General features: G+C 33.4%; 2 protein-coding genes and 1 long non-coding RNA gene across 3 annotated transcripts; 2 read left to right on the forward strand and 1 right to left on the reverse strand.

Annotated features, from left to right (window-relative positions):
- Positions 3,208–4,849, forward strand: LOC109239807. The gene is made up of 2 exons (XR_002069968.1): positions 3,208–3,546; positions 4,526–4,849. It is a non-coding gene; the product is annotated as an uncharacterized LOC109239807 (long non-coding RNA).
- On the reverse strand, positions 6,126–8,243 carry LOC109227305. The gene is made up of 3 exons (XM_019392456.1): positions 8,161–8,243; positions 6,532–6,742; positions 6,126–6,426 (listed from the first exon to the last, which is right to left on the reverse strand). Exons 2-3 carry the CDS (start codon positions 6,718–6,720, stop codon positions 6,334–6,336), a joined length of 282 nt encoding a protein of 93 aa, XP_019248001.1. The 5' UTR covers positions 6,721–6,742; positions 8,161–8,243; the 3' UTR covers positions 6,126–6,333.
- LOC109232573 lies at positions 10,599–11,111 on the forward strand. The gene has a single exon (XM_019398339.1). The coding sequence runs from the start codon at positions 10,599–10,601 to the stop codon at positions 11,109–11,111; it is 513 nt and encodes a 170-aa protein (XP_019253884.1).

The raw sequence follows: 11,602 nt of genomic DNA on the forward strand, positions 1-11,602 counted from the left end.
AGTTCTCGACCCTCAAAATCTATAACGATAATTCTTAAATTTTGAAAGTTGAGTTGCTTTCCTAGACTTAGTTGAATATGAGATTTACTTCCGGAGCAGGGGTGGTAAAAGGACGAGTCGGGTCGGATATGAGACGGATAAAAAATAAGTAATAAAAACGGATAAATTATCCAACCCGACCCATATTTAGAACGGATAAAGAACGGGTTAACTGGCGGATAATATGGGTAGCTATATTTTCCATGGCTTCTTGAATATAATCACTTTTAGGAGAATCCTAATCTCCCAAACTTGAGGAACCCTCAATTTGAAGTTTTACAAATGTAAAGTTAAACCCATTAATTATTCATTGATTATCCATTTTCTAAATTAAGATAATATGATTTTTATCCATATTTGAGTCGTTTTTAAGAAGTTCATTATCCAATCATTTTTAATAGATAATATGTGTGATTAACTGTTTTCTTTTAACCATTTTGCCACCACTATTCCAGAGAAATATGATACAAAACGTAGATATTAATTTGTGAATGAGATTCATGCAGTCTAATCAAGAATCTAAACCATACAAGTGTCGAATTTTTTACTGCAAATAGATGTTATGCAGATTTGAAAGAAGGAACATTGTGTAAATGATGCAAATGCGATCAGAGGATCATGTCTCGTAGCTATAAGGTTCAAGAACAAAGTAAAAGAATATCATCAATCTTCACAATGAATGAAGCACACTTCCTTTTGTTTTCTACATATTTATAATTATGAAATCTTGTACTGGTCTAGCTAAAAAACAATAGGATTCAGGATTCATAGGGTCCAATAATCCATTTCTGTTAAGTAGTAGGTCACACGTGTTAACCATTTCAGGTAATTGTAAAACATAACACCATCATTGTACGGACGAAACAAGTGGTGGGCAGCTTTTAAGAAATTAGAATGTTGTTTCTAGACAAAGTATAGATACAAAATATTGTATACAAAAGATCATACTCTTCTGTCTGCATACACAGAAAAGATAAGAGCATAGTACGTTCAGAAAGGCTAACTCTAGCCAGTAAAACAAAAGAGTAGGATAGTGCATCCTCGTGAAATCTTTTGTACGGCCAATTAATAATTGAAAAACGTCATTGTATAGTCTCTAAAAATAATAGCTGAAAATATATATATATATATATATATATATATATATATATATATATATATCTGTGTGTGTGTGTGTGTTCTGCATTTTATATACAAAAATTACACAAGTTTTATACATCTTTTTGGCTATCAGTTGTAAATAGTTTCTAACGCGGGCTAAAAGTGATAATACCCGTTAATCTAGGCCCCATTTCATTTCTGAGGTATTTGTTTTTGGTAAAGCACTTTTTTTGTTTCATTTTACGATGTGTTAGTGGGCGTTTGGACAAAAGAATTGTAAAATTCCAAAAAAAGTAGGAAAAAAAATTCAAGTGAAAATGGTATTTGAAAGTTAGAGTTGTGTTTGGACATGAATACAATTTTGGGCTGTTTTTTAAAATTTTCGAAAAAATTCTGAAATTCATCTTCAAGTGAAAATTGAAGATTTATGGCCAAACTCTTCTTTCGTAAAAAGTAAAATATTTTTGAAAAAAGCGAAAAAGTTACCCCTTAGCCTGACAGTTATCAAATTTTAAAAAGTCAAAATGATTGTTGAGTCTCATTGTCTAAAACAATTTTTTTTTACTACACTAAGATATCTTTTGAATCTTGTCATTTTCAAAAATGTCATGTGAAATACTATTAGAATTCAAGAGTTACAAAATATAGAAAGTATTATTTTTTGAGACAAACTAAAAAGGAAAATAAAGCACATGACTTCAGACAGAGGAGTGCTAGTTTTGGATATAATTAGAGAAATTTTGGCGATAACACTCTAGTAATGAGATTTTTTGGTCAAATGGCAATATGACATGCTTAATCATAAAGGGACTAACATAAAAATATTAGGTACATCTAATTTCTATAATACAATTATTAGGCAATCCCAATAAACCAACCATGTGACTAAATCTAATAGGATGAGGTTAGTTATATGCCATATGTGGAAGAAAAGGACTAGTAAAATCTTAATTAGGTTTAGACTATGATGTGGATTATGTGACTTTTAGTACTCCTTTTAGTATTATATATCCATTTAGTTTTGAGCAGAAACTAATGAAAGGAAAGAGCTTTAACAGAAAGCTTTATGAATTTCCTTTCTATTTAAGCAGATATTCAAAAAGGGGTGCAATGAAAGAAAATCATCTATGTACGTTAGGATAATATTGTAGTCATGTCAATACATTTATTTCAGGTTCAATTTGTAGGAGTCTTTGTCTATATATAGTACCTTTTATTTTATACTGCATATTATATAATACCGGACTTATATTAAGATAGAACTTAGATGAAATAATATCGACAGTGATAATTCATATAACCGACATCAATTTGCTTAAAATTGAAGTATAGTAATTGTTAAAACTACTTCTATGGGATATAATTGAAAAATACTGATTTTTCATGCTCATGCACAATTGCATATGCTTAATCAGGGACAGAGCTTATAGGTTTGCTTATGAGTTCAACAAAACCTAGTAGCTTTAGTTCAGACCTTGTATTCGTGCAATTAAATCCACTTATTATGTATAAACATTTATCCAAAACTCAATAATCTGCATTTTTAGAATTCAAAACTTATAAACTCAAAATTTTGGCTTTGTCTGTGTGCTACTTGATCGAGCATAATAGCATATTCGGCCAAGCTGCAAAAATCAGTTTATTTTGAAAAATGCTTGTTCTTAAAAGTACTTTTGGTGAGAATCAGTTTGTGTTTGGCTAACTAATTATTAAAAACACTTCTGAGCAGCAATTAGTATTTCGCCAAGCTTTTAAAAACTGCTTCTAAGTGTATTTTTTCCAAAAGTGCTTTGGAGAGAAACTAGTTTTTTCCGCTTCTTCAAAACTGCTTCTACTTCTACTCAAAATCATTTTTTTCCTCTAAAAGTTTGGCCAAATATAAAAAACCCTTCTGATTTTGGAGAAGCTTGGCGAAACATGCTATTTGGTGGTGTTCCTCTTGTGGCTCCTAGGAAGACAAATCACTAAATTCTTGCAATAGCTTTCTGGACCCCACACTCCTATCTCTCACTCCTCTAATCCTGGAGCCTATAAAAGCAGCAGTCCATTGCCACTTCTATTGCACAACAAACTCAGCTCTTCACTATATATCTTAATTAATTAAGTAGTAGTCTCTTTTTGCATATAAAAAAACACGTCGAGTTCAATAATGTCTAGTTCTCAAGCCCAAGGATCATGGACTACAAAGCAAAACAAGGCATTTGAGAAGGCATTGGCTGTGTATGACAAAGACACTCCTGACCGTTGGTCCAACGTTGCCAAAGCTGTCGGAGGAGGCAAAACTGCTGCAGAAGTTAAACGACATTATGAAATACTTGTCCATGATATCATGTTTATTGAGAATGGTGGTGTCCCTTTCCCCAACTACACTGGAGGAGGCACTACTAATAATTAGCATCAACTAAGGTATGCCACTAATTAATTGTCTATACAATGATAAAACCAAGTTTGATCATTTCATGCCATAATATTGAGAGTTACTCGTTATCTGTACTAACGAGAGGCTAGTGGTGAAGCTAGGAGTTTCCCCAAAGGTATTCAAACTTGAAAGAAGTAAACAAAAATTTACAAAGAATATTCAATATATGTTATGTACGTTTAAACCTGATATTTTACCTATATATACAGTATAATTTTCGACAAAGGGTGGTTAATTGACCACCCTAACCAAAGTGTAGCTTCGTCCATGAAAAGATGTACCTGATAAAATAGTCGAGGGACATGAAAATTAGGAGTTGACTTTATCCGGACACCACCATTATAAGAAAACAATAATTTTATGTTGTTCGTTAATTAGTTATAGCAACTTTCTTTCTATATTTGAGCTTAGAAATGATTATTCCTGCGAAACTCACATAGACAAATTACATTTAATACTTCAAACCATGCAGCGTAGGAGAAAAAAAGAAGATTTAAATTGTTATATTAGCCTAAATTTATTTTTGTCGAGTTTCAAGCAAGGTAGATATCTTCCAACTCCAACTCCTTCTACGAAGCAATCGTGGGAGGGTGAGGGAGTTACATTCTAGGAAACACTGTTACTATTATTTTACACATTTTAAATTAATTAAGAAAAAATTGCGGTGTAACCGATCCCCAAATAATAGAAGGCGAATGTATATTGCATAATCATATTTAATATACATGTGATATACATATTTTATACATAATTATTGTATGTTCTTTTTTATTTGGATAGCGAGTGTAATTATTTTTGATCGATCGAACAATTGATGTGTTATAAGTCCTAATTAATATATGGAGTACTCTTTAAGGAAACAAAGTATCTCGTAAATATTTTCCATATACAAGTATATATTTTTTAAGTCCAAACTAATTATTGAAATAGCAATTCTTAATGTTTCTCGTCGGATATATGATGCAGGATGCAAATCTTTGGCTCCAGCAATAATGAGACAAAGAAAGATGCAGCCTTATCTACGACTACACATCATTTGTTTGCAAGAAAATAACCATAGCTAGTACCAGCTACAGGAAAAAAATTCAGAGCATTTTCTATTTAAAAATCTAAGTGTATATTAATTTCGTTTATTCAAGTTAATAAGTAGTAGTAGTAGTATATTTCTGCTGCTGTTATGAATTTCATGCATGTATTATCTGAAGGAAGCATTTGAATTCCTTCCACTCTACTTTGTAATATCCATTTTCTCTTTCAATATATGACAAAGGTGTATCTATTAATGTGTGCTGTAGTCTTTCTTTGGATTATCTGTTCTTTCGAATTGTTTTGTCTCGTGTGAAAATATTTGAACGATTAATCAACCAAAAAAAATTAAAACTTTTTGCTTGAATGGATCCATAATTTGTATATAGACACACATAAGCCTTTGGTTGGATCCCAAAACAATGTTAAACTTTCTCAATTCTCCTATTTACCAGCATGAAGTATCGTATACCTCTAACACATTGTAATATTCACATCAGAATATATATGTTTTATGAATTAAAGGGCAGCTTGGTGCACTAAGCTTTCGCTATGTGCGGGGTTCGGGGAAGGGCCAAAGTACATGGGTATATTGTATGCAGCCTTACCTTGCATTTCTGCAAGAGGCCGTTTCTATGGCTTGAACACGTTACCTCCCAGTCACGCATACATTCTCTCCGGTTTCGGCTCATAAAAGATTTAAATATTAAACAAACGTATCTTTTTAAATATTTTGTGTAAAAAAGTAATATTGTAATCTGTATATAGACAAATTTGCTCATAATTTCATTTTTTCTTTTCTTTATGTTACTAAACCGCATTATTTTGCTTGATTTTTATCATTAAATCACGCATTTAATCCCTTATATCACATTCTTTAAATCATATTCCTACTTAAATAATGATGAAGGAAATAATAATGAACTTCATAGAAATTCCAAAATACGAAAAAGACGAAGATGCATGCAATATTGACACCCTAATAAGAGATGTGATATAAATCAAACCTCATGGATTTTTATATAATTCTTTCTAGAATTCCCAAATCTTCTTGTCGTATTGTAGTCTTTTCATTTTTTTTTTTTCTATTTTAAATTTCGAGGTGGTAGTTGACAGCTCGTACGAAAGGCATTGGATACCTCTGAAATAGAAGATTTTAAATTGATTAGATCTAAGAATTTGAATATAAATATGAATATTCCAGCTTTAGGGTGAAAAGCAAGGGAAGTGGATGACTTAGTGAATGGGGGAAATTGTAGAGGGGCTATTCTGGGATGGAGTGCACCAAATGCAGGGCCAACTGCTTGATATTAACCTATTAGGTAGAATTTGTTGAGATGTGAATTCAAATTAATCAAAAACAAAATGACATACATATAATGTATATACGGGCAGCATAGAGCTAGAATATGAAACTTCCCTTTGGTGCAATTGAGTTAATAGCTTAATCGTTAGAATGAAATTCCATGAATACTTGAGACTAGTTTAAGCACTTCCGTCATTCTACCTTAGTCCTCCTACCAGCAAGTTCACTGGTGCAAAGAGCAGAACTCCAGTGCAATGAAATCAATCCAAGTTCCACAAAACCATTCTTATACTAAAATAGACACTGGAAATAAGAAAGTGAAATTTACAAGTCAAAAGCATCCAACATACTAAAATACTGACAGCATAGTGAATTGTCATATCTCATTCTTTTTCTACCCTTTTAATACTATAGTTCATCATATCAAGAGGTGCCGAATATCCTACTCGGCCAATGTTGTTTGCAGGGGCAGAGAACTTTCAACCTCTTTAGCCTTGGCATTCCTCTCTGCAACAACTTTTGACATGCCGAACATCTGAAATGTAATGGAAAAAGTTTAGCAGTCGATTTGAAATAATAAGGGCAGTACTTTCTAGGGTCATCGTAAGCTGCTTATTTTTGGCGAAAGTATTGACAGTACCTTTTGGATGGTCTTCTTGAAGCAGGTTTTGTGTTCATCCATGGAAGCATGGATGAATTCATCAATGTGATCCTTGATATCTTCCAGAAAAGTCGCTTCTTCGTTCTTCTTCTTTCTACATGAAGTCATGGCTGGATTTGGAGTAACAGGGGAAGGTGTCTTCTCATTTTGGACGTTTTCTGCTGCCATATCGTTGATCCTAAGCTCTTACCTAGGGAGCAAGGTTTATCAACATCACGGATACCTATTAGTACTACTTATATTTCTTTGCAAAGAACACAAACATACACCAAGAAGAGAAATCCAGTCAACAACAATAACTACAATTATGTCCCAATCCCAAAATAGTTAGGTGTCAGTTATACTAATCCTCAATACATTTTGCTCTATTTGGAAAGATTGTACTTAATTCAGCATTAGTAGCAACCTGTCTCAAAACTTATACTCCTTTCCACTGTGTGCTAATCCTTCATAGTACACTAATAGTGGCGGATCCAAGATTCTTATTTCATGGGTGCTCAACTATATTTAATCTTGATATTGCTACTGAGACAGGGTGCTCCATTAATATATTTATATGAATTACTAATTTTTCTATATAAGTAATGGTATTTGGCTCCAAAAGTAATGGGTGCTTTAGAACCCATAATTCACAACATTGATCTGCCACCGACACTATTCCTCAAAACTTATACTAACCTGCATGTACTTTTTGTTAATTTGGACCCCTCTCTTCCACAATCTTCAATAACAAAATGTTGCAAATCTAATTCAACACATTAGTAGCAAATCGCCAAAAACTTATAAGTACTCTTTATGATTTTACAACTGTTTTAGTCCGATGCTCAATTCAACGCTGTTGTTACACTCAAAAGATATACCACTTAGACGGGGTTCAGGAGTTAGTTATATTTCAATCAAAAGCAATAAGCAGGTGTTTATCCTTAAGAGGTACCCAAATTTCAACATGCATGTATAGGTTGTGTTCATTCAGAAACAGGACATCTATGGAATTTACTAAGAATTCAGCCACAAACATAAAAAATAAAAAAATCAGCCACAATATTTATGATCACAGCAATCCGACTATGGCACTATGCGACAATATTTTAACTCTCAAGACAATCAAATTGGCCAAATAATTGATCAAAAGACTCCGGAAACTAAAGGATATGTGCTAACCATAACCCCAGTAGCGCATAAGTACTATCCATATTCAATCAACATATCAGTATCAAATTAGTGCGCTACGAGAAGCATTACCAATGCAGGTAAACTTTTTTAAAAGTAATTCCTGTGCGAAAAACAAAAATCTTCTGGAGTTAACGTTAAAGCACAAAGTGTTATCAGATACTACCAATGAACAGAACATGCGAGAATCAAATTTGACAGTAAGAATTAAGGAAACAAAAATTGCACATAAACTGCTTGATGTAATGCTGCTAAGAAATTAAATTAAGTCGACCATGACACAAAGCAAAATAAGTAAACCCAGTACTAGATTTCTGAGCGATATCATCTTTCGTTTATTGCTGTTCAGAGAGATTAAGTTTAAGGAATTGAGATTATTGAATCGAAAAGTATAAAAAAAGAGAAATTAAATCGAAGGAAATGAGTTTTGTTCCATACCTTTCGAAATAGAGAGGACGTGGTTTTCTGATCACGAAGTTTGAGAATGCTCGAGGACCTTCTATTAGAATATGCATTTTTATTTTTGCTTTTATAGAAAGTGTATGACTTGAGCAACAAGTTTGTTTCTAATATTGGGTCCGAACGGGGCCTTAACATGGGCCGGGTCAAGGGACCAACTTTACAAAAGCACTTCTATCAAAACTTATTGGGCCTCAAACTTTCTTGCAGATCTAAATGAGAAATTTTAATAAAGCACTATCTTTTAGTGGTAATTAGCTATCTATAGATATCATTTGCTATATTATGGATTGTAGATACATTTTCTGTTGTTATGAGATGTATTAGATGTATTTAAGCTACTGTATTCATGAATACAGTAGCAAAAATATGCGTGAATCAGGGAAGTCCAGCTAATCAGTTGTTGTATTCGAGTATATTCGACTGTATTCATGGCGTGAAACATGGGATTACAGCCGGACAGATTATTGTATTCGACTGTATTCACGGCGTGAAACAGGGGATTACACTGTTTTTAAACAGAAAGTGAATTAATTAACATAATGGATTCCTAATATAACTCAACAAACTCAATTATAACACACAAATTTTGTATTTCCAATTATAAAAAAGATTCTCAACCGAAAAATACCCCAAAAACATAGCAATCTTCAGAGAAATTATATAATACATCTGAATACATAAATTATATCAATTTAAAAAAATACATTTATAGCATATAGCGAGACAGTGAATACAATGAAATACATAGAATACAGCGGGATACATTGAAATACAATGAAAAAAAGATAGTGAATACAATAAAATACATGGAATACAGCGAGATACATTGAATTACAATGAAAAAAAAGATAATGAATACAACGAAATACATGAAAAATACAGCGTGATATATTGAAATACATTAAAATATATTAACAGAAAATCAAGTTGCTCAGCCCCAAACTCCTTCGTCTTTGTTCAAGAACAAACCCTAATTTCCGGCGAATCCGCCGTCGAGCAAAAACCCTGAACAACTTCAGCCAGAGGAGTGGATTGTGGTATTGGCAATGGAGAAGTTCTACAAACAGGACAAGTTGGATTTAACCTCAGCCATGGATCTACGCATTTTAAGTGAAACAAATGCCCACAATCTGGCAATAGCCTTAACATGTCACTGTTCTTTTAATCCGCCAAACAAATTGAGCAACAAGTCGCTGTTGAATCCTTGTGATTGACCTTAGCTTCTGAATACAACAACTTTGGATAACTCAATAGGGTTTCCTCATCAAGCCCCACTTCCACCACAACTTCTTTAACGTCCTCGTTGCTATTTTTATTTTTCAGGAATGGGGGAAGAGAATAGCATGTATCAAAGCAGAGAGAGAGAGAGAGAGAGAGAGAGAGAGAGAGAGAGAGAGAGAGAGAGAAAAAATAGTGTAATTGGATAGCGTATTTAGTGGCTTAGGGATAGGAGGTAACCAAAATTAGATATTTTGCTATAAACATTAAAAGGTATCTATAGAATAATTTTTTAAAATGGTATTTATTTAAAATAAATAAGGTGTTAACCTTTGCTATAAGAGGTAAAAATTCCGATCTAAATTGTACTTGAAAAAGCCCATCTGTAATTCCTTCTCTCCTTCTAATTCTAGCAATATTAGAAAATTTCCCCCCAAAAAAAATACCAAAAATAAAAATAAAAAATCTGTTTGTGTTATATTTGGTTGTTGAAGGAGTTGAGCAGTGTAAGCGAAAGAAATTAATTTTTCTACGCAAGACTTTTAAAAAGTGTAGCCTAAAACATATCATAACATTTATATTTATAGTCTGTTTGGCCAAGCTGCAAAAATCAGCTTATTTTGAGAAGTGTTTTTTTCTCAAAAGCGCTTTTCTTAAAAGTACTTTTGTAAGAAGCCGCTTGTGTTTGGCTAGTTAATTTGAAAAACATGTTTAAGCAACAATTAATGTTGGGCCAATCTTTTAAAAACTGCTTCTAAGTGTATTTTTCTCAAAAGTGATTTTCACAAAAAATACTTTTGGAGAGAAGCTACTTTGACCAATATTTCGCACAAACCGTAAATTTCAAATATTACAATTAGGGGTGGCTGGGCCGGGCCGGGCCCTAAATGGGACAAGTGGGCCGGTCTCTTGGGCCGCGGTCCCGGTCCTTAAATAAACGGGTTGAACGGTCTTTTGTAGGAACCGGCCCGGGACTAGGCCCACGAACTCATGGTCCCGGACGCGGGTCGGGCCTGCGGGCTAAGTGGGCCTAACAGCTAAGTAGTGGTTTTAAAAAAAAATTAAATAGAAATTAGAGACAAAAAGATGATAAAAAGATATCTAAGGCAATGCCTTATAAATTTATTATAGAATTTTGACCTAATTTTTAAATTTAAATTGAATGACAAAAATATTGTAAAAAAATATTCAAAGCAATGCATAGTTACTATACCAAAGACAAGCACATATGGGAAATACAACTGAAACAAACATCTTGGATGGTGAGTAAGATCATGAAAGCAAAGAAGACATTTATAGAAGCAGGTTTCAGCTATGATGAAATCATGAAGATGAATAACTGTTCGATTAAAAACATATATCACAGACTGCGAGGAAGATTTGACAAAGTCAGCTGGAAAAGAGTTGTATGTCACAACACAGGATGCCCCAAGTGGACTTTTATACTAACTATGGCAGCACATGGCAAGTTATACACAAGAGATAGATCACAGAGCTGGGGAGTACGAGTGGATCAAGAATGTGTTCTGTGCAAGCAAGCAAATCAAACCATACAGCACCTGTTCTTTGAATGCTCTTATGCAAACACATTATGGAGCACACTGTTAACATGGCAAGGGATTAAAAGACCAGTAAATGGCTGGGATGAGGAACTAAGATGGGCTGAGTTGTGGACTAAGAGGAAAACAGCAGCAGCTAGCAGCAGCTGAGTTATATAAAATGGCACTAGCAGCAACAGTGTACTATGTTTGGCAAGAAAGGAATGCTCGAACTTTCCAAGCTAAGGCAAAAGAATGGAGTTAACATGCAAGAAGATTATACAAGAGCTTCATTGTCGAAGTAGTAGGCATACTGAGAAAATCCTACATAGACTAGACTGGTACCTATTGTAATAGGTAGGAATGTGTAAATAATAGAAAACGGGATGGGATGAAGTATAGGAAAGCAGGATAATATGTAAGGGTTCTGATTTACTTGTAAATATTTCCCTGGTAATGAAAAATCTAATTACCAAAAAAAATAAAATAATGTCAAGACCCAAAATCCTAACCTGTCGTAATGGCACCTATCAATGGTACTAGGCAAGCCGATTTTCAAAATACGTCGATATTTTATATAAAAAAAATAAACCAAAAGCTTTTTCATAATAGAGTTTTCATAAAAACAGGAGTTAAACTAAAAATATAATGCGGAAAGATAG

This window comes from Nicotiana attenuata, chromosome 1, assembly GCF_001879085.1.
Source record: "Nicotiana attenuata strain UT chromosome 1, NIATTr2, whole genome shotgun sequence".
In the NCBI taxonomy this organism is placed as follows: domain Eukaryota; kingdom Viridiplantae; phylum Streptophyta; class Magnoliopsida; order Solanales; family Solanaceae; genus Nicotiana; species Nicotiana attenuata.